Below are 25,628 nucleotides of genomic sequence, written 5' to 3'. Positions count from 1 at the left end.
TCCTGCTGCACACCTGAGGTCATTCATAGCAAGTGAGTGGTTAATAATTATTGCTCTTTTCTGGGGATTTTTCACTTTAGAAAGTGGCCAACGCATTCAGGGACTGTCTTTAAAAAGGGCAGAAAGCAAGAGGAGACACGGAGGGTGGAGGGAGACCCTTTCCCTCCTCCTGGTGAGCAGCCCTGGGGTGGGCAGCTGCCTGAACGGCCTTCTGCTGCATAGGGGACCCTGTACCATCCGCCATAAACTGGGAACCAAAACTGGAACAAGCGGCTGTAACTAGCTCAGACCCAAGCGTAACTCAAATAGCCGTTCTTCGCCGGACCGTGAAGCAGCGTGATTGTCCCCTTCCCCTTCACCAGGTTGGCCCCAGATAGGATTGAGGGGGGAGCCGTGCCCCACCTCCCACCTCATAGGCGAGGGTTTCCTGGGCAAGCCCAAGGTCATGGCAGAGCCTTGCCTCAGATCAGCTGTGTTTCCTGCTCTGGGCTTTTGTCTTGTGGTGCCAGGATCGAACCCAGGGCCTCCCCATGGAGGTATGTTCTCTCCCGCTGGCCACATCCCGGCCCCCAACATCCCTTTTTCCCGCTCTCTATGATCGCTGGACTCAGAATAAGAAATAGTAGGAGTTGTTGTCATCGCTGGTGGCTTTTTGATCGAATAGTTGCTCAAATGAGAGCTGCCTCCCATAGCCCTCGAAAGTTGGGGAAATTTTCAAAATGCTTTGTGCCTCGGTTTTGTTCTGATTACTAATATGGACATTTGTATTTGATGGATTTGTTTACTCATTTTCTTCCCTTTCCCTTTCTCTCTTTTAATTTTTTTTTGTGGGATCAAACCCAAATCCTTACATTGTCCCATGTTTTTCTGCTGACCCTTGTCTATGGCCCATTGCTTCATTGTATTACTTCATTGTAAATTTCAAATGTTTGTTTATTGGGGCGGGGGGAGGGAGAGTTAGGGGCACACTCAGTGGTGCTCAGGGTTTTTTCCTGGCCCCGTACTAAGGGATCACGCCTGGCGTGGCTCAAGAGACGATATAGACTGCCAGGAATCGAAGCAGGGTTGACCACATGCAAGGCAAGTGCCCTACCCACTGTACTATCTCTCTGACCCCACCTGTCAAATGTTTTAGCAAGACGCATCTAAATCAGAGGTTAACTGGGAAAGACTTGCCAGCAGGGACACTGGCAATTATCGGGACATTTTCAGCTGTCTGGCTATGAGAGTGTGGGACCTACAGCACAGCTCCCTCCCTGTGCCTATGACAACCCCCCACTAGCCCTAAATCTCCATCTCAAGATGGAGCCACGCTGATCTACAGTGACGCAAGGTGGTCAACAGATAGTGCAGCGGGTAAGGCACTTGCCTTGCACTTACACTCTGGTGAGTCCAGTTCAACTCCCAGCACCACAGAAGTTCCCTGAGCACTGCCAGGAGTGATCCCTGCAGGGTAGGCAGGATAGAGAAGAGACGCGTATGGCAGTAATGGTTGGAGATGACCACGCTGGATAAGAACTGTTAAAAGTAGGTGAAGAAAAACAAAAACAAAAAAAAGTAGGTGAAAGGATACACACAGCAACCTTTCAGTATCTGTATTGCAAACCACAATGCCCAGAAGGAGAGAGAGAGAGAGAGAGAGAGAGAGAGAGAGAGAGAGAGAGAGAGAGAGAGGTGGCTGGTGGCTGCCATAGAGGCAGGCAGGAGGTGGGGAGTGATGGGAGGGACCCTGGGGACACTGGTGCTGGGAAATGTGCACTGGTGGAGGCATGGTGTTGGAGCACTGTATGGCTGAAACCTAATCATGAACAGCTCTGTAAGGGTCTATCTCACAGTGATTCAGTAAGAAAAAAAATGATCCCTGAGCAGAGAAGCAAGAAGCCCTGAGCACCCCCAAGTGGCCCTCAAATCAAACATTTTTTTTTTCGTTAAAACAAAGTGACGCGATGGAGCCCAGTGCCCTTCAGTCCTGCTCCGTCACCCACTGAGTCTGTACTTCCTGGGGCCCCACCCCTGCCCTCCGCACCTTATGTTCGTGTTGTTCTCATGCATGTGCCAGGAATGCCATAGTACTGTTTGGCCTTTTCTCACTTCATCCTGCATCAGAGCTTCCATGCCCCTTGCCTTGCTGCCCTCAGTCTTCCAGGTGGGCAGAAACGTATCCATTACCTGACTGGTCCTAGTGTGCCCTGGGAGAGCCCCTGAGACAGTGGCAGGTGCACTGCCTGGTCTGGGAGGGGGAGCTTGTGGCCAGCCCCCTCCTCCTATAGCCCAGGTTGATGCCATCAGTGTCTTCATCATCAAGAGGCCTTTGTGAAGCGCCTTGGTCCATCTACCCTGGCCCTGGGGTCCAGCCGCAGAGACCTTCCCAGCGGCCCGTGGCAGCCGGGTACCTCTCCTTAGCCAGCAGCACTTATGCCCACCTAGCAGGAAGACATCCAAAGCTGGGCCTTGGCAGAGGGTCCAACAGCAGACCCGTAGGCAACAATGTTCATGCCAAGTGTGAGTGGACAACGCGAAGCACTCGATTTCCCCAGGGACTGGGCTCTCACACCCTCTCTTCCAGCTGGCCCTGGTCTCTTTGCAGAACATGGGGGTTTAGACGCTCTGGGGCAGCTTCTGGCAACTCCACAGGAGAGCAGATGCATCACGTGTGCAAGGTCCTGGGCTCAAGCTGCGTTCATGCCCCAGTACTGCAGGGTGTGTTTCCTGTCAATAAAGCAACAACAGGGGCCAGAGAGATAGCACAGTGGGCAGGCCATTTACTTTGCACGCGGCTGACCCGGGTTCCATCCCTGACATCCCACGTGGTCCCCTGAACATCATCAGGAATGATCCCTGAGAACAGAGCTAGGAATAAGTCCTGAGCACAGCCAAGGGCTAGGAGGTGGGGGATGAGGGGAAGCAACTCGGCGTTAAGTGCTCCTGATGGAAGTGTTCACAGTGAAGAAAGCCAGCTGTCCCCTGAATGCCCCCTGCCCCCTTGTCTCACCTCTGTCCCCATTCCCTCCCGGCACAGGTCTTCCATGAACAAGGCATCCTGTTCGGGTACCGGCACCCGCAGAGCTCTGCCATCGCCTGCGTCCTCAGTCTCTTCCAGATGACCAATGAGACCCTCAACATCTGGACTCACCTGCTGCCCTTCTGGTACCTCCTGCCCTTTGCTCAGCTGGTCTCTCTCAGGAGCCCTGGGGCCCCCTTCTCTCGACAGTGCGGTGGGGAAGGCTGGTGGTCAAGGCTGGGATTTGTGGGCCCCCTTCTGGTGGGCGAGTGTAGGGTGGGAGACGCCGGGACCTGCAGCTCAGGGGGATGAGAGAGGGTGCCTGATGGCTCCCCAGTCTCTCCTGCTGCTGCCCCGGAGGTTTCTAAAAGTCCAGGTGCAAATGCTCCCTGACTGGGGCGAGCGGCTCTCTGAGCATCAATATTCCCAGGGGGAGTTGCAGAAATGAGCGTCCGGCCTTCCCCTGATGCCCTGAGGATTGCAGGAAAGTATTGGAAGAGACTTTGAAGTAGCCCCACCTGTCACCTGGGAGACTGGGTTCGATTCCCTGACAGGGGAGGGCGCTTGCTTTGCATGCGGCCAACCTGGGTTCATTCCCTGGTGTCTCACATGGTCCCCTGAGCCCAGCCAGAGTGATTATTGAGCACAGAGCCAGGAGTAAGCCTGAGCACTGCTGGGCGTGGCTCTAAAACCAGAGAGAGAGGGGCAGGCATGAGCAGGAAGTGGCGTGTCTGGGGTGGGCCCAGAACCTCGGCAGCGTCCAGGCACCCGCTTGGCAGGATTCAGAGATGTAGCACAGAGCCACCCAGAGGTGCCCAGCTGAGAGGGGCTGCTAGGAAAGGGAGGGAGGGGGCCACACGCCCCCCCGGGGACAGGCAGTGACAGAGCCACATAGCAGGGCTGGGGGTTCTCAGAGGCCCTGCAGGCCACAGGCCCCCTGAGGCCCCTGCTGGCTGCCACAGAGGTGGCCCAAACAAGGGGGTCAATGTCCTGGCTCTGACCGGCCCGGACTCCCCTCCCCAAGGTGGTGAGAAGCCGAGCAGTGGGGACACCTGTGTGCCCGGTGGAGGGGCCTGTGGAAGGCAGCCCCGGGGTCCTGCACCTGAAGTGGCGCCAGCTCCAGCTGGGCCTGCGGGCAGGCGAGGGCGGCCCAGCCCCTGTATGGGGACACAGACTGTGCTCTGTGAAGCCGAGTTAGAGGTTCAAATGCAAGGTGGGATTTGGAGCATGCACCTAGCAGGCCCTGGCCTGCATGCATTCCTGAGCATCCCTGGGAAACCTGAGCCCCAACGGGCATGGCCTGAAGACCCCTGCTTTAGAGGCCCTGGGCAGCAGCACCTGCTCAGGCCCCTGCATCCACCTACCAGCCTGCTCGGCTGAGAACTACCAGGCCCCCCCACACTCCTAGGCACGGAGGGAACAGAGGAGAGAAGGGGAGTGGAGGGAAGGGAGGAGAGGAGGAGAGGGGGGAAGGGATGGCAAGGGGAAACACTTTGTGTTTTTTTCATTTGTTTTTGGTTTTTGCTTTTTGGGTTACACCCGGCGATGCACAGGTGTTAGTCCTGGCTCTGCACTCAGGAATTAATCCTGGCGGTGCTCAGGGGACTGTATGGGATTCTGGGAATCGAACCCGGGTCAGCTGTAAGACAAACACCCTACCCGCTGTGCTATCGCTCCAGCCCCTGGGAGGGAACACTTTGACAAACTATGTCACCTGATGAAGAGTTTGTGACAGCGAGCTGATAAGCTGCCCCTGACATGGGCACAAGGGTTGGACTGTCACTCGCCTGCACTCGCCACGCTGGACATGATGATGAGCTGCCACTCCTCGCCCGCTCATTCCCCACCCGACGCCCTTCTCCCGGCATCCCCGTGGGCATGGGCCAGCCCGGGGAATGGAGAACAGCAGTCGGGGCGGAGGCTGAGGGCAAGTGAGTGCTGCTGTGTTCCAGGTTCTTCCTGTGGAAGTCAGTGACCAGGTTCTACGGGACGGACATCCAGCATGACAGCTACTCCTGGCCTCTGCTCGTGTACATGGGCACCAGCTGCGTGTACCCCCTTGTGTCCAGCTGTGCACACACCTTCAGCTCCATGTCCCAGAAGGCCCGCCACATCTGCTACTTCCTGGACTACGGTGCCGTCAACCTCTTCAGCCTGGGTGTGTGAGCCCGAGCCACCTGCCGTGCCCCTCTCCCACTGGTCCCCTGGGAGCTGGGGTCCCTGAAGGCTCCCCCAGGCTTAGAGATGGTGATGGGAGCACCAGGGCCTCACCCAGGCTCCACTCAGGGTTTTGTAAGAAACTTGAACCGAGGTGTTCAGCATCGATGCCATGAGCTCTTCATGGCTCGTCAGGTGTAAACACTCCTGCAAGCCTCTAACGGGTCGTCATCAGACACGGGGTGCAGTGAGATCTCGGTAGCACCTCACCACAGTTCCACTGAACAGACACACCAGCTCATTAATAGGATCATTGTAGCTTCTGCTAAGGCGGTATCCTTCACTGCCAGTGTGTGTAATGTCGTGTTTACAGACTGGGTTTCACAGTTGGCCCACTCTGGACCGTCCTCTCTCTCTCGGGCTGGGCTGGGCCTTCTGGCAGGGCAGAGCTGGTCCAGTGGTTGATGGAGGTTGGGATGGGATGGGAGCATCAAACAGTGAGCCCGAGGGCGGTGAGGAAGGCCATGGACACATACCGTGTGACCGTCTGTGTTTCCCCTGTGTTCTTCTGTCTGTCCCCTCTCATGGTGGACAGATACCCCACCATGAGGTGTCCATCTGTCCACTAATCACAGTTCTAGCTCCTTTTTCCCTCTTGATCCTTTCTAGGGGCAAAAGCCAGGCAACTGTCTGCCCTCGCCAAGAGAGCATCCGCGAGGAGTCCAGTTCTACCCTGTGTCTGTGCTCTCTTCTCTCTCTCTTCCTTCACGAGTTACACACACAGTCACACACAAGCACACATACATACATGACAATATATGCACACATACATATATACACAAACTTGTGTTTACACATACTGGGCCCCGCACATACCTGCAGTGTTTTGTGCCCTGCCAGCCCCCACCCTACCCCGGGGAGATTTCTACCCTTTCTCAGCTATAAGAAGTCTTGGCAAGTTTTTTTTTTCTTTTTCTGTTAGTACTTATTTTATGTATTTTGGAGCTGGGCCCACAGTGGGTGGTGCTCAGGGATCACTCCTGGCAGAGCTCTGGGACCATATTTGGTGCGAGGGATTAAAACCAGAATGGCCACATGCAAGGCAAGCGCTGTACCCACAGCACTATCTTTCTGGCCCAATTATTTTATTTTAAAATTACTCTCTTATTATTGAGGTGACATAGTTGACAATAGTGTTAACAGTTATGCTTTAGTTGGACAAAGTTACATGAGCCTCGATCCCCAGAGTGCCCAGGACACCACTACTGGCCTTCCTCACTTCTAGATACGCCCCCCCCTCCAGTCCCTTCCCAACCTCAGTTCTGTTGTCAGGATTCAAAGGTTCATTTTCATTCCCATGAAAATCCTGGCCGCTCCCTGGCTTCCTGCCTCTGCGCAGTTCGGAGTAGTGAGCTCATCAGGTGTGTCCTAATCCCTCTTTTTTTGTTGCTTTTTGGGTCACACCCAGCGATGCACAGGGGTTACTCCTGGCTCTGCACTCAGGAATTACTCCTGGCGGTGCTCAGGGGACCATATGGGACACTGGGAATCGAACCCAGGTCATCTGCATGCAAGGCAAACACCCTACCCACTGTGCTATCGCTCCAGCCCCAAGGTGTGTCCTAATCTCTTGACTCAACTTTGCTCATCATGATCCCTCCGATCCTATCCAAATCGGCGTGAACTGCAAGACTTCATCTTTCCAAGCTGCATAGTACTCCTCTGGGCACATATACCAAAACATCTCTGTCCACTCATTAGTTGTTTGGCGTTTTGGTTGTTTCAGTATCCTGGCTATTGTGCTAAGTGCTGCAGTGAAAATAGGGGTGCACATACCTTGCTGATTTCTTTCTGTGTTCTTTGGATGGATACCAACGAGTTGAATCACTGGGTCTATGGAAGCTCTGTTTTTCGTTTTTTGAGACCTCCTCTGACTTTACCAGAGAGGATGATCCAGGTGATGCCCCCCCCCCCCCCAGAGATGTGGGTTCCTTTCAACACCCCTCTCCCACCAGCAGCAGCTGTTTCTAGACTTTTCATTGATCTCATGATTTGGGCTTCCGCTTCCCCGGTAATCAGCCATGGTGAACTTCTTCACGTGACCCCGGGCCTCTCTGTGGGGATATGCATCCTTCCCCATTTTTCGATGAGGTGCTTTGGCTTTGGGGCTGTCGAGTTTTCTGAGTCTTTCTGGATCCGGGTCTTAGCCCCTTGTTAGATGTCTGGTTCCAGCAATTTCTTCTCTTCTGCGTGCCTCAGTGCTCTCATCCACAAAATTGGCAAAAATTAGACAGTTTTGGATGTGAAGCAGGAGAAGCCGGGATCCCTGGAGAGCACCCGGGCCTGTCATTACCATCAACGACAGTCTTGTCGACATGGACAGCTGTCCCCTGGGCCGGGACCCAGCCACAGTGAGAATACGGACGCTGAAGGTCACACAGCTTGTACACGCTGAGCCCCCCCACCCTGTGCTGCCTGCCCTCAGCAGACCCCTTCCTCTCATTCTCTGGGACACAGTGCCCCCTGCCTGGTGCAGGATGTTCAGTAAACACCGAGGCCTCAGGTTCCTGGTTCCACTGTCAGCCTTCTCTCTCAGAACTCCCCGCAGAAGCAAAGCACCGTCCTGTAGGCCAGCCTCTTAGGAGTCACACCCAATACACACACTTGCACACCCACACACACCCACAGACACACACACACTCTCATAGACACTCAGACACATGTACACTCACACACACAGGCACAAACACACACGCACACACAGAGATACACACACATAGAGACAAACACAGGCACACACACAGAAACACACAAAGAACCACTAACACTCAGACATGCTCACAGACAAACACACACACTCACACACACACTCATGCACCAACACACAGACCCTCAGGCACTCAGACACACACACATACACAGTCATAGACACACTCAGATTCACACAGAGACACATGATCACAGATACACACACACAGACCACAGACACACACACAGACACACTCTTATACACATCAGATACACACACAGATACTCACAGACACTCAGACACACATTCATACAGAGACACAAACTCACACTCAGACACACACTCATACAGAGACACAAACTCACAGACACTCAGACACACATTCATACAGAGACACAAACTCACAGACACACACTCATATAGAGATACAAACTCACAAACACACAGACACACACAGAGACATGCACACATTCACACACTCAGACATACACACAGACACACACTAACAGACACATCTACACACATACCACACTAGCACACATACATTCTCTCACACATATACACTCACACACAGGCATACACACAGAGATACATTCATATTCTCTCACATACATAGGCATGTACACACAAATGTACATGCACACAAACACACACACTCACTACTCTGACACTTCACCAAATCCCGGTCCTTTGTGGTGCGCCTGTGTGCTGGGGCAGGTGGGAAGCCCCAGTCTAAGAGGACATGGGGCCAACCTGGGCCACATCACATGGTCATCAGCAGTCGCTGAACTGCCCAGCTCTGGGGTTAGGCTCTGTGGCCTTTCTAGCTGTGTGTCCCAGGTGGGCGAGTCGCCCTCTCTGAGCACCTTGTTTGAGTGCTGGATGTTAGGTGAGAAGCCCTGCAAGCCTGCCAGGCCCCTGGCAAGTCTCAGGAGAGCATCTGGGCAGGAAGTGCTGGGGGCTGTGCAGGGGCGTGGGCAGGTGCCAGCAGGGGTCCTGGGCTGTGGGAAGTTTCAGCGATGGGGCTCGCTGCCATGCTGTTTTCTCCCCCAGGCTCGGCCATCGCCTACTTCGCCTACGTGTTCCCCGACGCACTCATGCACACGCGGTTCCACGACTGCTACCTGAGCGTGGCCGTGCTGAACACCATCTTCAGCACTGGCCTCGCCTGCTACTCCAGGTACCTGCGCAGCCTCCAGGGGCCTGGGGAACAGTGGCCTATTGGGTGGGGGGGACAGGGGGAAGCGGTGCCAGTGAGGGCACAGGGTTCCAGCTAGACTTGCTGCAGCCTGGCAGTGCCCACGGGCAGGCGGTTAGCTTAGAGCTCAGCTGCCCTGAAACTCTTTTGGGGGAAGATTATTGGGCCATACCTGGTGATGCCCAGGGTTTACTCTGTGCTCAGGGATCACGCCTACAGTTCCTGGGGTAGACAGGTAGACAGCAAACGCCTCGATCCCTGTGTTTTCTCTCCAGACCAATCTTGAAATTCTTTTCTTTCTTTCTTTCTTTCTTTCTTTCTTTCTTTCTTTCTTTCTTTCTTTCTTTCTTTCTTTCTTTCTTTCTTTCTTTCTTTCTTTCTTTCTTTCTTTCTTTCTTTCTTTCTTTCTTTTGCTTTTTGGGTCACACCCGCTGATGCACAGGGGTTACTCCTGGCTCTGCACTCAGGAATCACCCCTGGCGATGCTCAGGGGACCATATGGGATGCTGGGAATCGAACCCGGGTCGGCCGCGTGCAAGGCAAACGCCCTACCCGCTGTGCTATTGCTCCAGCCCCTCTTTCTTTCTTTCTTTCTTTCTTTCTTTCTTTCTTTCTTTCTTTCTTTCTTTCTTTCTTTCTTTCTTTCTTTCTTTCTTTCTTTCTTTCTTTCTTTCTTTCTTTCTTTCTTTCTTTCTTTCTTTCTTTCTTTCTTTCTTTCTTTCTTTCTTTCTTTCTTTCTCCTTAATGGTTTTGGGACCACACCCAGTCATGCTCAGGGCTTACTCCTGGCTTGCGGGAACCATATAGGCGCCGGAAGTTGAACCCAGGTTGGCTGCATGCCAGGCAAGTGCCGTATCTGCTGTGCTGTCTCCAGCACCAATCCTTAAGGGAGGTCCCCGCTTCCAGTCCAGTTGCCCCAAGCTCTTAACATTATGTTGTCACTCCACTAGGTGGTCACGTGGACTCAGAGCCTTGGCTTGCTCACCTGTAAAGTGGGCTCACATCTATCATAGTAGACAAATGGAAGGGCTCCAGGCAGTGCAGCTGTGCAGGGCCCCAGAGGGTGCCCAGGACAGAATGCTGGCTGCCACCCAAGGGCCCTGCCCCTGGTGGGTGGACATGGAGGAGTGGGGATGCTCTGTGGCCCTCCATGCCCAGGAGAAGCTGCGGCTCTTCGGCTCCTTGGCTCTGACTCCCATCCTTCCTGTCACTCCAGAAAGTTCACTGGAATGTGAGTGCAGGGGATGCTGTGTGAGGGTGGCCGCTTGGCTACTCGGCCACTGAAAAGCTCCCATGAGTGACCTGGGAAGTCTTTCAAGTGTGTTTGGGGAATGCAGGAGTGTGGCGAGGATGGAGGGGATGGTTAGAAAAAAAACCCCTAGGGCTGAGGACATAGTTCAGTTAAGGAAGAAAAGGGAGGGAGGGAGGAAGGAAGGAAAGGAGGGAGGAAGGAGGAAGGGAGGGAGGAAGGAAGGAAGGGAGGGAAGAAGGAGGAAGGGAGGGTGGGAGGGAAGAAGGTAGGAGGAAGGAAGGGAGGAAGGAAGGGAGGGTGAGAAGGAGGAAGGAAGGAAGGGAGGGAGGGAGGGAGGAAGGAAGGGAGGGAGGGAGGAAGGAAGGGAGGGAGGGACGGAGGAAGGAAGGGAGGGAGGAAGGGAGGGAGGGAGAGAGGGAGGAAGGTAGGAGGAAGGGAGGGAGGAAGGAAGGGAGGGTGAAAAGGAGGAAGGAAGGAAGAAAAGAAGGAAGGGAGGGAGGGAGGGAGGGATGGAGAAAGGATCCTTCATCTACCAAATGCAACTCCATTTGTGCCCCCTGCTGGTCACTGCTGTTCTTTCAGGCACCTCCTCTGACCCCACTCCCAACTGTAGGTGGGGGTAGGTGCTCTGGAAGGCAAACCTGGACCCTCTTTCTTGTGGGCAGCAATGAGGATCTCTGGGCCCCAGGGCGAGGTGAGCATGTCTCCCATCCTGGAAGACTGGGTGGTTTGTTTCCCTGGGAGGCCAGTGGCCTTCCAGCCACCTGTCCTGAGTCAAGGGGGTCTGTGGGGGGAACACTACTCCCCCCCAAGCCTGGGTTCGTGGGCCTCCCTCCTCAGAAAGACAGGGGGGTCGGGGGCACACTCACTCATGCTGGAGGGCACAGACTCCCCCAGGGCTCTGACGGCGGGTAGGGAAGAGAACCAGACACTGCTTAGGACCTCCTCCTCTCCAGCCCCTCAAGGACCCTGGCAGTGGACACTGATGTCTGGAGCAGCCTCTGTGCCAGACCTGAGCTGTACAGATGCCAGGTCAGGCGGGAACCCCACCCCAGGAGAAAACTGCCCCCCAGAAAGGGTGCATGGGGGCAGGGTTCCTGGAAGGACACACTCGCCCTGTCCCCGGCTCTGATTCTGGCCCTTGGGGGACGCGCTGTCTGGTCTGGTTAGGACTCAGGGCAGTGTTGGGAATATGGATCAGCATGAGGGGAGCCCTGTATGCAGAGGGCAAGGAAGGCTTCCTGGGTGAGAGGGACCGTCCCCTGTGTCCATGACCCAGGGCAGCTTTGTGGAAGTGGGGAGAAGCTTCCTGAGTGTCCTCCGAGCTAGCAGGGGGACTGTTTCCTCTAGCGTGAGTGACTAGATACAAGGAACGAATGTCTCTTTGCCCGGGGGGAGGGGTGGGGTACACTTGGCACCCCAGGACAGAGTTGCTTCTTAAAATCTCCAGAATGCCCATTTGGGGGTTACCCTGTGGTCGGCGGGAAACCGTCGGGGGCCGTGGCAGAGGGAAGAGCTGCTGTCTGCCTGCACTGCCTGGGCCGTGTGGCCCCCAGGGTTCCCTTAGGAGGGCTGTCTCCTCCAGAAACAGCCGGGTGTGCACGCAGGAGGCTGCTGAAGGAGAGTTCTCGGGAAAAGACCCCTCGGGAAGAGAGGGAGGCGAGACCTCACAAGGAGGAACCTCCCCAAGGCCTCACGCTGCAGGCCCGGAAGCTCAGAGTGGAGCTGCCCTGGCCGAGTTGTGCCCAGTGAGAACAGGAGACCAGAGATGCAGGCAGAGGTTCCCGACAGAGCTGGAGGCCAGAGGGCTCAGGAAGACAACAAAGGGCAGCTAGGACCAAGGCCGGCACATGAGACTGTCCCTGCTGCTGTGAGCCACAGGACGGGAGATCGGTGGGTGAACACCCAGGCGTGTGCACACCCGCTGCACAGAACCTTTTTCCCAAAGCCCCACAGATCTCCCGGCCAGCTTGCTTCACTCAAGCTCTGCAGCAACAGGAGTTACCAGGTTCAGATCAACCACCCTCCCTGATTCACGTTTCTCTCGGGAACCAGTGTTTCCTGCTAACCTGGTTCTGAACAGGGGGAGTCTGGCTCCCTAGAGATTAGTCCCTCCCCGCACACCCCCAGCACCCCCAGGGCTGTGGACCTTTGGGAGGATTCTGGTGCTTCTGGTCCCTCCGGCCCTGAATCTTTAGCGACACCCTGTGGTGTGAAGCGCAACTGCAGCTCTGTGGCCTGGGGCCCTTTGCCTTCCCCCACCCTCTGTTCTGTTCTGCTTTTTCTCCTTTTCCCCATGGAGATTCAGCTTTGCAGCTGGACAGGCCGGTTCATTGGCAACCCCGGGGAAGCATTTTATCAGGCCGAGTGAAATGTTGTCTCAAGCGGCAGGAAAACCATGCTTTTGGGGTGTCCCTCGGCCGCCAGAGCCCACCTTCCCACATCAGGGGCCACAGGAAGAGAGTGCCTGAGCCAGGAATGATCAGATGATCCGAGGCAGCAGCGCAAGGGCCAGGACAGATTCCCAGGGGTCTGAGTAGATGGCTGGTGCTGCCCTGGGGCAGATGGGCTGAAGGTGAGGACACAGGCTAAGGTTCAAGGTGTGAAGTTTGGGAGCCAAATAGAAAACCACAGTCCCTGCTTCTTGTTTGCCCATCTCACTTCAAGGCACTTAAAGGGGCCAGAGCGATAGGACAGCGGGGAGGGCGTTTGCTTTACATTCGGCAGACCTGGGTTAGATCCTCGGCATCCCATGTGGTCCCCTGAGCACCGCCAGGAGTAGTTCCTGAGTCCCAAGCCAGGAGTAACCCCTGAGCATCACCAGGTATGAGCCAAAAAGCATCTCCCTTCCCCCACCCAGAAAGGGCACATTGCTCAGAGCCTCTCTTCTTCCTCTCCTTCCCCTTCTAGGGAAAGAATACATGCCAGCAGGTACTTTGCCGTGCAGTTGTGCAAGCCTCAGGGTCAAACCAGGGAGGGGTTGGGCTTGCTGCGCAGGGTTCTGGCGTGCACAAAGCTGGGGTGACAGTCATGAAGGGCAGAGGTGGAATCTGCACCTGGGGCGGCCGGGATCTGGCATGGAATCACAGTGCTGTTTAATCCCACCCAGCTGGAGCTTCTGTTGGGGGCCGGGGAGGAGGAATGAGGGCCGCTGCTTCTCCTCCCTCTCCTCCTCCTCCTGCCATGCCTGTTCCTTCTCTCCATGGAGTCCATGGTGCCTTGGTGGTGTGGCAGGGCTGAGGAAGAAAGGTGGGCTTGAGCAGGTGGGAGCTTGTCTGTGAGGGCATTGGCGCTTCTCAGGATCCCTGGGGGCTGCCTCCTACTTGGATCAGGCACCCCAAGCCCAGATGCCCTGGGAGATGCACAGCGTGTGCTCAGGCAGGCTTTAGCATAGGGGACCTGGGTCCAGACCCGAGCAGCCCCCGTGCCTGCTCTGGCCATGCTCCCAGAGCCCCAGGGCAGGAAGCAGATGGGGTCTGTAGTCAGGTCACCGTGATGGCTCACAGGACACGGGCTGCTTGGGCCAGAGGTGCAGGGGGCCATGACAGGGGCAGAGGAGCAGAGGGTCTGGGGAACCGAGACAGAACATAGAAACCTGTCTCTGCAGGAGAGGATCATGGGGCAGATTTGGGGGAGCCCCTGGGACCTGGTTACACTCAGTTCTTGTCCAGCGTGATCATTCCCAGCTATTATTGTCATACGGGTCTATCTTAATTACCCCCAGCCCCCCACACACTTCCAACCCTGGTTTTAATCTCAGCTCTCCCTGTACGGTTCCCTGAGCACCTCCAGGGGTCACTCTGAGCCAGGACCAGTCCCTGATCACCCCCAGGTATGCTCCACACAAAGAAGGTAGAAGAAAATTGTTGTGGGATGAGGCTGGAGGAATAGTACAGCAGGGAGGGCACTTACAGTGCATGTGGCTGACTGGGTTCGATCCCTGGCATCCCATATGCTCCCCCAAACACGGCCAGGAGTAATTCCTGAGTGCAGAGCCAGGTGTGTGTGGCCTGACAAAAAAATTGCTGTGGAATTGGGGATATGGCTTGAAGTACTGGGGTCTGTGAGGAGACCCAGGTTCAGTCCCTGGCCTGCGTGGCCATCTGGATGCCAGCAGGGCCAAAGAGCACCTGGAGGGTCCCAGCCCCTCAGCTCAGCTCCTTGTGCTCTGACACCCCAGATGGTTCCTTGAGCCCCGCCAGGAGTGATGCTGGAGCACAGAGCCAGGACTCAGCCCTGAGCATGGCTGAGTGAGGGTCCAACCCCCTGGGCGGCTGCCTGCAGGTCTCTGAACAGTCAGAACACTGGGCCTCAGCGCGTGCTGACCCCCCAGCCTCAGAGGGGGGTCACCCCTGACAATGCTTCACTCAGTGATGCAGTCCTTTGGGACTTGGGTATCAAACTCTGGGGTATGTAAGGCATGTCCTCTTGAGTCCTGCTTCTGGGCACTGGGCTTTAAGAGGTTCTTGGAGGCCAGAGAGAGAGAGAGAGAGAGAGAGAGAGAGAGAGAGAGAGAGAGAGAGAAGAGAGAGAGAGAGAGAGAGAGAGAGAGAGAGAGAGAATACAGGGTTTAAGTGCTTGTCTTACACCTGGTCAACTCCAGTTCTATCCACTACACCACACAGGGTGCCCTGAGCCCTGTCAGGAGTGATCCCTGAGCACAGAGGCAGGAGTAGACCCTAAGCACTGCCAGTTGTGGCCTCATAACCAAAACCCAAATAAAGCAAGAAAGAAAAGGCTCTGTGGCAGTTAGAGTATGGAGTTCCCAGAGGACCTCTGCCCAGTGCCGCCCGCCGCCCCACCCCTCGCCAGCTTTATATGGGTCTCACTGAGTCTCCAAGTGCATCGGGCATTTCTTTCACAGACTGAGCCCCTGGGGTCAGAGCGATGGTACAGCAGGTAGGGTGTTTGCCTTGTACCTGGTCGACCTGGGCTCAATCCCCAGCATCCCATATGGTCCCCCAAGGACCACCAGGAGTGATCCCTGAGTGCAGAGCCAGGGGTAACACCCCTGAACATCATTAGATGTGGCCCAAGAAGCAACAAATGAAAAAACCTGCAGGAGAGGCTGGGGAAACACCCTCTCCTCAGTGAGGCTTGACCAAGGCTTGACCTTAGTCATTTGGGGGAGGAAAGAGCCTTCCCCTCAGAAAGCCCAGGGGCCCATCACAATTCTCAGTCAACAGGCCTTCCAGTGAGGGTGAGGGCCAGGGGACGGAATGCTGCTCAGCCGAGGGATACCCGGGCAGCTGGTGGGCTGCACCCGTGATGCTGGGGGCCAGGTGGCCATGGGAATCCAGCGTGGCCGTGATGTAACGCGATACTCTCCAGGCCTGCCCAGTGCCCCGTCACTGAGACTCCTTCCACCCTGTCTCTTCCTCCTTTGCCTGCACCATTTAGGTTTCTGGAGACGCAGGGGTCCAGATTGTACAAGCTGCTGCGCGTCCTCGCCTTCGCCTACCCCTACATCTGGGTGTCGCTGCCCGTCCTCTACAGGGTAAGGTCCTTGGGGGTCCAAACACCATGCAGGTGTCTGAGGACACCCACAAGAAGCCCACTACTTCTCTCCGAGGAACTTGCAGAGTAATCAAGGAGTGATGTGAAGACACAGGCTCTGAGCACCCATTGGGGACAGATTAGGGGCCGGCGCTGAGGGGAGCTCAGGAGCAATCCTGGAGGACTGGGGAGGGGAGGCAGCCTGGGACTCAGTAGAGTGACTAAGAGAGCAAAAGGGTCGGGGTCACGAGACCCCATCATCAGGTTGTGATCAGATATATGAGATGAAGTGTGGCTGGTGGCAAAGGGGGAATGTCTGGAGGCAGACCCTTGGCAGAGTGAAGCAAAGCAGCAAATACAGTCCTTTAGTAAAATAATTGATATTTACTAGAGTAATTTAGTAAATATCGAGAGAGATCTTTAAATAAAGAAGGTCTGTCTGGTGAGGATTTGTGGGCGACTCCAGAGTGGACCCAGCACAGAGGGGTTGAGCGGGGAAGGCCAGCAGGATCCCAGGGCCCTCGGCAGTGCTCCCAGCTGCTTCTCACCTGTAGCGAGGCTCCCCTGCCCGCGCCACAGCCTCAGAGGGTCTGAGCCGCAGAGCCTGACTGCGGCAGGGTCAGCTGCAGCCCACAGAGGAGGGAGAGGGGGAGGGCCAGGCTCTGCTCTGCCTGCCCGCCTGGGTCTGGGCACAGACGGGGGTGTAGCTCAATCCCCGCAGCCCCCGCTCCTTCCTGGAAGACATGGGCCGTGCCCAGGGAACCAGAGCCAGACCAGTCCCATGTGTTTTGTCCCAGGTTCTGTGTCCCTGGCTCAGCACTGTGGGTGCCGGCGGGGGGTGGTGGTGATGCTAGGGCTGGGCAGTGGGGAGGAGATGGAGCCCCCAGCCCTGAGGGTGAGCAAGCAGGCTGCCGACTCAGTGCTCGGCGAAGCCATCTGGAGGTGGAGTGTGTGTGACGTGGTGGCTGGGATGATGCCCACCGGCCTGGCCGCCCCCTGTCCCAAGCAGCAACTCCACTTAGCTCCTAAGTACTAAGTACTCTCAGAAGACTCAGAGCTTTCCCCGGGTTTAATTAGGAGCATCCGTGGCTGCGTGCTTAGATGGTGAAGAGACTACTTAATACCAGATATATTTTCCCTGCTCTTTCCTTGAGTCTGGGGATTTGTTTCCTTGTGTCTGGGATGGAGAGGGTCACACCCACTGATCCTCAAGGTCAACTCCTACTTCTGTGTTCAAGGAATCACTCTTTTTTTTTTTTTTTTAATGAATCACTGTGAGGTACAGTTACAGACTTACAGACTTTCGTGCTTGCGTTTCAGTCATACGATGATCGAGTACCCATCCGTCCACCAGTGCCCATTTTCCACCACCAATGATCCCAGTATCCCTCCCACCACCCCCACCCCACCCCTCCACCCCACCACGCCTCTGTGGCGGGACATTCCCTTTTGCTCCCTCTCTCCTTTTGGGTATTGTGGTTTGCGATAGAGGCATTGAGCGGCCATCATGTTTGGTCTATAGTCTACTTTTGGTACTCATCTTTCAAGCTCAGGGATCACTCTTCACGGTGCTTAGGGGACCGGGCATCTAGGCAGGGCATAGACGCAGCCTGAGCTGTCTCCAGGCTTGCGTTTTATTACTACCATGACTTGTAGAAAGTTAATACAAACCATTATGCCCAGAAAGAGGAGTGAGAGCAAAAGTGAGCGAGCAAGCGAGCAAGCGGGAGAGAGAGGAGAGTGAGTGAGAAAGTGAGAAAGAGAGAGAGGGAGAGAGAGGAGAGTGAGTAAGAAAGAGACAGAGAGAGGGGGAGAGAAAGAAGAGAGGGAGGGAGAGAGGGAGAGAGGGAGAGGGAGCAAATGAGTGAGTGAGAGTGAGAGAGAAGTGCCTGCCGTGGACATGGAGGCTGGCTGGGGTGCTGTGGGGTGGGAGAGGTGGGGGGTGTGGGAGGGAAACTGGGGACATTAATGGTGGAAAATGTACCAGTGAAGGGAGGGGTGTTGGAACAGTAGGACTGAAACCCAATCACAAAACAACTTTGTAACTGTGTATCTCACGGTCATTCAAATAAAAATAAAAATGTATGAGTTAAAACGAAGTAAATGTAGAGCTAAGAGTCCTAGAGATGGTGTCAGGGTGGAGTACAGGCTGTGCCGGTGGGGGGCCTGGGCTCAGCGTGGGTCTCCCACACCACCACGAGTGACCACTGAGTATCCCCTAGCATGATCAGGTGTGACCCTGAATGGAGAAATTAATGAACAGCCCCCAGCTCTCCCGAGCACCTGGGGGAATTTACACACCTTTGCCTTGGGCCTCAGATGGTCGGGGCAGGCTGGGTGCTGCTCACTGTCCTTGGTGCAGTCCGAGCAGGACTCGGGACGAGGGCCCTCTCCAGACCTGACATGTCCTTCCATGCCTGCAGCTCTTCCTGCTCCCAGGGGACAGTGCCCTGAGCGAAGCCACCTTGTACCACCAGAAGCACACGGCCATGACCCTCCTGGCCTCCTTCTTCTACTCCGCACACCTGCCCGAGCGCCTGGCTCCCGGACGCTTTGACTACATCGGTGAGTGGGCGGGACTCCCTGCTGCCCGCTGTCCCTGCTCTGGGGGGTTCAGGTCACGCGTGGGCTGTGGCACACGCAGGTGCAAAAGGCTGGCAGGGCAGGGCGAGGAGCACCTTAACCAGGAGTTCTCTAGGTACAGGCCAATGGGCATAAAATTGGAGGTCGAGGTAGGATGGGGGAGGATGGGGAGCGAGTCAGGGCTTGACAGCAGTCCTGGGCTGGCCATGGCCCCTTCACTCGCAAAATCCTGTGATGGAAAAACACCGAGGACAGCCCTGAGAGGAAGAGGGAAGTCAGGGTGCGCTGGTCTCGGGGGCCGGCAGCGGCTGTCCCAGGGACGGTCTGTCTCATTCTGGTGGGCGCAGCTGCAGTCACGGGAGAGCCCGTGCCCCCGGCCCTGGACAGACACCCCAACCAAGACAGGGCGAGGAGGGGAACACGCCCCAGGTGGTCGGGGTGCTCTGCAGCCTGGCCCCCCGAGGCCGAGCCTGAGCTCTGGTTAGAGGGAAGGAGCTGCCGGGCTGGGAAGGGAGCTAGGACTCGCGCTCCATGCCCCACGCCAGGGGACTGTCCAGGAGTGATGTCGGGGGACCCCACGGGTGGCTCATGCGAGTCAGGGAGAAAAAGAGTCACCTTCTCCCACTCCGCCTCTGCCGCCCGGGACCACTGGGAAGACGAGGACGGGTCAAGTCTGCGATGAGCCCCTGCTCGGCACGGGCCTGAGCCCACCAGCCCCACCAGGTGGCCGTCAGGACACACCTGAAGTCCGCTTGGTCTTCTTGGCAGGGGAGTCGACCCCACCGCCCGATTTCCCGGGGAGCCACAGACTCAGGCTGGAGCGAGGATTCGCTCTGTGCAGGAAAGGAGAAACCAGTCCCAGGCCTGACCCAGGGTGTCCAGGGTTCTTGTCTCTCTCGCAGAAAATTTCAGGAGTAGACAAGCAGTGAAGTAAACAGATTTTATTTGGAGGGTTTTTGAAGGGAAGGAGGAAGAGAAAAGTGGGAGAGTGGAGAGTAAGAACAGAGCAACGCGCTCAAGAGAGAACGCGGGCTTCTCCAAGGGTGGAGAGAGCCCTACACATACCCCAGCGTCAGACAGGAAGGCATGAAAGTGCCCATCTCAGGAGGGGCGATGCGGGCAACACATAGCTCAGCCACACAGGCGCAAGCAGCACACGGACTCGGGCAGCATCTGTGCGCCCTTCCTTTGTTCAAGGTGGCTCTATAGGCTCTTCTCTGTTATCTTGATCCAGGGGTTGTCTTTATCCAGAATGTTCTGGAGTCTTCCTGGGGCTGAATCACTAAAGTTAATTGGATTAAGGGAGAGGTCTGAGGATTTGAGGAACTTCTTGGGGAGGGGTCCAGTCTCCTCAGGGTCCCTGTGAAGATCTTATGAGGTCTCTGTTTTCCTATAAGGTGGAGCAGCCTTAGAATTTTCCTCCCAGAAGCTTTGTTGTCCTTAAGTTTCATTGCTGAGGGCCTTTCCCTGTCTCCTTTCCTTCCTTCCTCCCTTCCTCCCTTCCTTCCCTTCCTTCCTTCCCTTCCTTCCTTCCCTTCCTTTCTTTCTCTTTCTTTCCTTCCATTTCTTTCCTTCTCTTTCTTTCCTTCCATTTCTTTCCTTCTTTCCCTTCTTTCTTTCTTTCTTTCTTTCTTTCTTTCTTTCTTTCTTTCTTTCTTTCTTTCTTTCTTTCTTTCTTTCTTTCTTTCTCTTTCTTTCTTTCTCTCTTTTTTCTTTCTTTCCTTCTTTCTTTCTTTCTCTCCTTCCTTCCTTCCTTCCTTCCTTCCTTCCTTCCTTCCTTCCTTCCTTCCTTCCTTCCTTCCTTCCTTCCTTCCTTCCCTCCCTCCCTCCCTCCCTCCCTCCCTTGGGAAGGAAGAGGTGAGGGGAGGTGCAGCCTGCAGTGCTTAAGGATCTAAGCATATGTGGTGCTGGGGAGAGAACCCAGGTGGGCCATGTGCAAGGCAGGTACACTATCTGCTGTACCATCACTCTGTCCCCGCCACATACGGTTTTCTGAGACTTCCAGGGCTCACTTCTCAATGCAGAGCCCTGGATACTGCCATGTGCGGCCCTAAAACCATAAAGCCATAGTCAACACCAATGTGGTATCCAAGTAAAAGCAAGCTTATAGAACAGAATGGAATGGGATGGAATAATAGAATAGAGCAGGGACACACTCAGATGCATGGACAACTAACTAATGATGGAGGAGTAAAGGCATTAAGAAACTTAAGTAAGGAAAGAAAGCCTCATGGGGCCACAGCTATAGTACAGCCGGGAGGTCACTTACCTTGCCTGGGGCCAACCTGGATTTGATCCCCGGCACCTCATATGATCCCCTGAGTCCTGCCAGTTGTGACCCCTGAGCACAGAGCCAGGAGTAATCCCTGAGTGCCACCAGGTGTGACAGCCCCCAGCCCCCAGCAGAAAAAGAAGCCTCTTGTAAGAAAGGTGCTTAGTCACAACAGTCATCAGCCTAGTCAGAGCTGCCCTGCCAGAAACTGTTGGTCCCCATTTCTACTCCTGGCCCCAAAGATTCCTCCAAATCTGCTCTCTTTCTCCTCTCTCTCTCCCCTCCCCTCCCCTCCCCTCCCCTCCCCTCCCCTCCCCTCCCCTTTCTTACTCTCCCCTCTCCTCCCCTCCCTTGCTCTCCCCTCCCCTTTCTTACTCTCCCCTCTCCTCCCCTCCCTTGCTCTCCCCTTCCCTCCCTTACTCTTCCCTCTCCTCCCCTCCCCCTCCTCCCCTCCCCTCCCCTCCCTTCCCCTCTCCTCCCTTCCCCTCTCCTCTCTTCCCCTCTCCTCTCCCTCTCTCCCTCCCTCCCCCTCCCCCTCTGAATTTGCCTTTTCTCTCCCTTTCCCCAGTGGACTCAGTGCGGTCATCCTGCATTCGGCTGCTCTCATGTATAGCAGTCCGGTCACTGCAGGCGTCTGGTGCTCATGTGGGTGCTGTTGGGTGTGTTTGCTGCAGGGCATAGTCACCAGCTGTTCCACGTGTGCGTGGTCATGGCCACACACCTGCAGATGGAAGCCATCACTCTGGACAAGAATGTGAGGAAGGAGTCGCTCCTGATCGCTTCCAAGCCCTTGTCTCTGGCTCAGCTCGTGGGAGCCATCCTCCTGAATCTCCTCTTCAGCCTCAGCAACGTCATCTGCTTCTCTGCTGCTCTGTATCGGGTCCCTGAGCCCAAAGGACATCAAAAAGAACTATGACTTCTACCATCACTGGTGTGTGCCAGGCAGCAACTTTCACCTGCAGCCCACAAAGCATCGTGGACCTGCAACCTGTGGCCTGCCAGGAACACACCGGTGTCTTGGTATTTTTGGGTGGGTTTGTGTTCAAAAACTGGGGGAGTTTCTCTAGATGTGCACTGATCCTATGAGTGTGGTTTTATAAGAGGGTGACACGGGTTCAGGAGAGTCCTTATTCAGGAGAATCATGAATACTTCAAGAGGGTTTTCAGTTGATTTCAAATAAGGTTTCTGATTCCATTTAAACCTTCAGAGTTTGACTACCAAACAGCTGGATTAAGCTTCATGGGTAGGATTCATCAGGCAGCATTGTTCTTTGAAAGTGAACTTTTTAGGACCGGAGAAATGTACAAAGGTGAAGGCACTTGCCTTGTATGCAGCTGATCTGGGTTTCATCTCCAGCATCCCATAAGGTCCCCCCAGGTCACCAGGAGTGACCTCTGAGCACAGAACAGGAGTAAACCCTGAGCACTGTCAGGTGTGGCCTAAAAACCAAAAAAAAAAAAAAGAAAGAGACTTATTTGATGGACGTTAATGCATCAGCAAAGCCCTTCCCAAGGGCTCTGTGTGTGTGACTCTGTCATCTGCTTTGGGAGGAGCCTAGAAGGTCAGTGAGGATCTGTTGAGTCTGGACATGGAGGCCAAGGACGTGCAAAGACCGTGTGGGTGGGTCCTTCCCCTCCCAGTGAAGGGAACGGATGGGCAAAGGAAATGGATCAGAGGAAAACCATTTTCCACAAGTCTTTCCCTTCCACAGCTTAGCCGGCTGGGTTTGGATTTGGAATGTGGGAGCTCACAACCTCTGCTTGGGGTCACGTATTCTGATTTGTTCTAGTTTCTTGCTGCCAGGTTGGTATTGCAAAGGGCGGTGTGGCGCAGAATGCATTTCATCATGATTTCATCGAGCTGGCGAGTCTATCCCATCCTCAGTGCTTGTCTGTCCCTTTTAAACCAACGCTGGCACCATACATGGGCTGAGTCACACTTGGTGCTGCCTCAGCTTTTCAGATAGGCTGCAAAATTTAGTGGGCCCCAGACCAGGATGCTGATTGTGACGCTCAGGCCTTATGATGAACCAGGAATTCCGGGCACATTTGGGATGCAGATTCTCCAGGCATGCCGGAGACAGACTCTGCTTTACTGTGTTGAGTGCAGGCTTCCTGGCCCACAGAGAGAGTACTGCAGGGAAGGTGCATGCCTTGCATGTGGCCAACCCAGGTCCAATCCATATGGTCTCCTGAGCCCCACCAGGAGTGACCTGAGTGCAGAGCGAGGAATGAGCCCTGAGCATTGCCCGGTGTGTATGTTTAATGCTAGAGAGATGGCTCAAAGGAGTGGAGCACATGCCTGACATGTGTGACCCTTAGTTTGATCTCTGCTATGGTGTGCCCCTCCAGGGGTCTCCTCTCTCTCTCTCTCTCTCTCTCTCTCTCTCTCTCTCTCTCTCTCTCTCTCTCTCTCTCTCTCTTTCTCTCTCTCTCTCTGTCTCTGTCTCGCTCTCCTCTCTCCTCTCTCTCTCCCCTCTCCCTCTCTTCTCCCGTCCCTCCCCCCTTCCCTCTCCCCTCCCTCCTCCTCCCCCTCCCCCTCCCTCTCCCTCCCTCCTTCTCCCTCTCCCCTCCCCCCTCTCACAAACCCCCAGGAGCTGAGCCTCAGGCCACACCTAGACATTTGTCCTGAATTCCGGAAGACTGTGGGGGCCCTATCTGCTTTCTTCATTTTTTTAAGGACCGTCCCAACAGAGCTGCAGTGCTGCACCCTGCGGTGTTCAGGAAGCCACACCTTCCTACTGAGGACTGAGCCTGGGCCTCTGTGCTTGGAGGCATGTTCTCGCCCTGGAGCCCTTCCTGGCCCTCTCAGTCTTATTTTCATGAATCTGGTTTTTAGCAGCATACTGCCCAAGACAGTGCCACCCTCTCTGCATAGCACACAGACACTGAGCTCAGCGTTTTCTCTCCAGCTGCATTACTAATTACAGCTCAGTATTTCTTTTTCTTCTTTTTGGGTCACACCGGCGATGCACAGGGGTTACTCCTGGCTCATGCACCCAGGAATTACCCCTGGCGGTGCTCAGGGACCATATGGGATGCTGGGAATTGAACCTGGGTCAGCTGCATGCAAGGTAAACGCCCTACCCGCTGTACTATTGCTCCAGCCCCAACAGCTCAGTATTTCATAGTGTTTTCAGGGAATACAGAAATGCTGATGCAAAGTAATTTTTATTTACAAAGGCCCTTGCTAATGACATCCTTCCCAGTGCTGATTGGGCTGAAGCAAGAATACCCACATGTCTTAGAATACCACCTCCTTTAACTTGCAGTATAACATTTGAATGGCCTTGCAGATAGTTCATTGTCCAGTCCTCTTAGGCCAAGTAGTGATAAGTATTGGATGAAGGTGGATGAGAAATAGGGCATGATTCATTTTATTATGCTTTCTTCCTCTTGGAAAGGTAGGCACACTGATACAATTCTGAGGGTTGGTCAATATTTTTGTACATTAATTTTTAATTGCAATTTTTTTTCTTTTTTGGCAACAAGTTAACATCGTTAGTGGAATTCTCCAGTGTGTCTGTGAGTTAAACTATTTCAGGGACACAGAGTTTAAGAAAATTACTCTAATCCAGAAATACCAAGCTCCAGGGCGGGAGAGATAGTACAGCAGGTAAGGTCCTGGCCTTGTATGCAGCCAACCCTGGTCTGATCCCCCGCACCCCACAAGGTCCCCCAAGCCACACCAGGATCTCTGAGCCTGAGCATAGAGCTAGGAAAAAGCTCTGAGTACTATCTGGTGTGGCCCTAAAAAGCAAAACAAACAAAAAACTCCCGAAATGCTAAGAAGTCTCTTATTTAGAGAATAATGTCTTTTGTTTAGCACAGAAGAAATTGAAAGGAAACAGGGAATGAATTTGAAGGACTTTTAGATTATTTCATCTTTGGTTATTCAGTGTTTGCATCATGCTTTAAAATGTTAAAATAACAAAATCAAATCAGGTGTTTCATAATGTTTTCAAGACTTCTGCAAACTTGAGTCCCTTGTATACTTTTGGACAAATAAAAATTGTACAACAGTTTGCAATATGTTGATTTGAAGCTTCTCCTATGAAGTGAGAATATATTCAGATAGATTGTCATTAAATATTGTCTTATGTGGGAATTATTTTGCCCATGTCATCCCAGAAAGTCTAAAAAGTTGGCAGGGGAAGATGTCTTTTAATGTAGTGATTTTCAAAAAAACACTGTGATGTACCAACATACCGAAGAGATGTGACAGTCCCTTTGGTAACAGTTGCTCACCACAAGGGATTATGGGAGGCTGGGGGCTCTCTCCTGATGGGATGTATTTCTTCCTTCTACCCCGGCTTGTAAAACACTACTCCAAGATTTGTCAGCACTGTAGTTGCATAAAATTTGTGTTTGAAGAAGGCCATTTAATCAACTTCATCCCTTATACTCACTGTTGAATTCAATTCTATGTTGTTTGGTTTTTAAAAGAGACTCTGTTTGTTATCTTTTAAAGAAATGAACCTATCATGGTTGACTAGAATTATATGTGGAACATTTAGAAGCCTTGTGTTACAAAGTGATTTAAATATATGGTCTCCTGAGTTTTTTGATCCAGGTGACAGGGTTTATTTGTAGAACTCTGTTGGTATTCAAAATCTCTGAGGAAGGTGGATGAGGTTGGATGGTATTCTTAGCTATGTTGGAGAAATTCTTCATTTGGATCCAGTGGGTCCCAAATTTGTTTGGCTCTTGTACTACTTTTACCTGAAATGACTATTGAACAACACTGTTTAATCAATACTTGATCACATATTCACTGAATGCCTACCTGGGGTTTTCTAGTCCGTTATGAAACAGAGATGTTAAAAACCCATTTCCAAACTTGGAGACAGTCTTCCAATTTAACGCTGATTTTCTTAGACTATGGAGAGAAAAATAAAAATTATTTATTTTTTAAAAGTT

General features: G+C 54.0%; 1 protein-coding gene across 1 annotated transcript in view; it reads left to right on the top strand.

Moving 5' to 3' along the window:
* Positions 1 to 25,628, top strand: part of PAQR5 (progestin and adipoQ receptor family member 5) — a 69,859-nt gene extending 44,231 nt beyond the window's left edge. Inside the window, exons 3-8 of the mRNA XM_055133840.1 lie at positions 3,020 to 3,147; positions 4,954 to 5,159; positions 8,961 to 9,087; positions 15,758 to 15,854; positions 18,277 to 18,418; positions 21,383 to 25,628. Coding sequence (XP_054989815.1) covers positions 3,020 to 3,147; positions 4,954 to 5,159; positions 8,961 to 9,087; positions 15,758 to 15,854; positions 18,277 to 18,418; positions 21,383 to 21,624 — 942 coding nt within the window. The 3' untranslated portion in view covers positions 21,625 to 25,628. The remainder of the gene's footprint in view (positions 1 to 3,019; positions 3,148 to 4,953; positions 5,160 to 8,960; positions 9,088 to 15,757; positions 15,855 to 18,276; positions 18,419 to 21,382) is intronic.

Source organism: Sorex araneus, chromosome 3 (genome assembly GCF_027595985.1).
Source record: "Sorex araneus isolate mSorAra2 chromosome 3, mSorAra2.pri, whole genome shotgun sequence".
NCBI lineage: Eukaryota > Metazoa > Chordata > Mammalia > Eulipotyphla > Soricidae > Sorex > Sorex araneus.
Note: the sequence above shows the minus strand (reverse complement) of the source record. Positions and strands in the feature narration are given on the sequence as shown.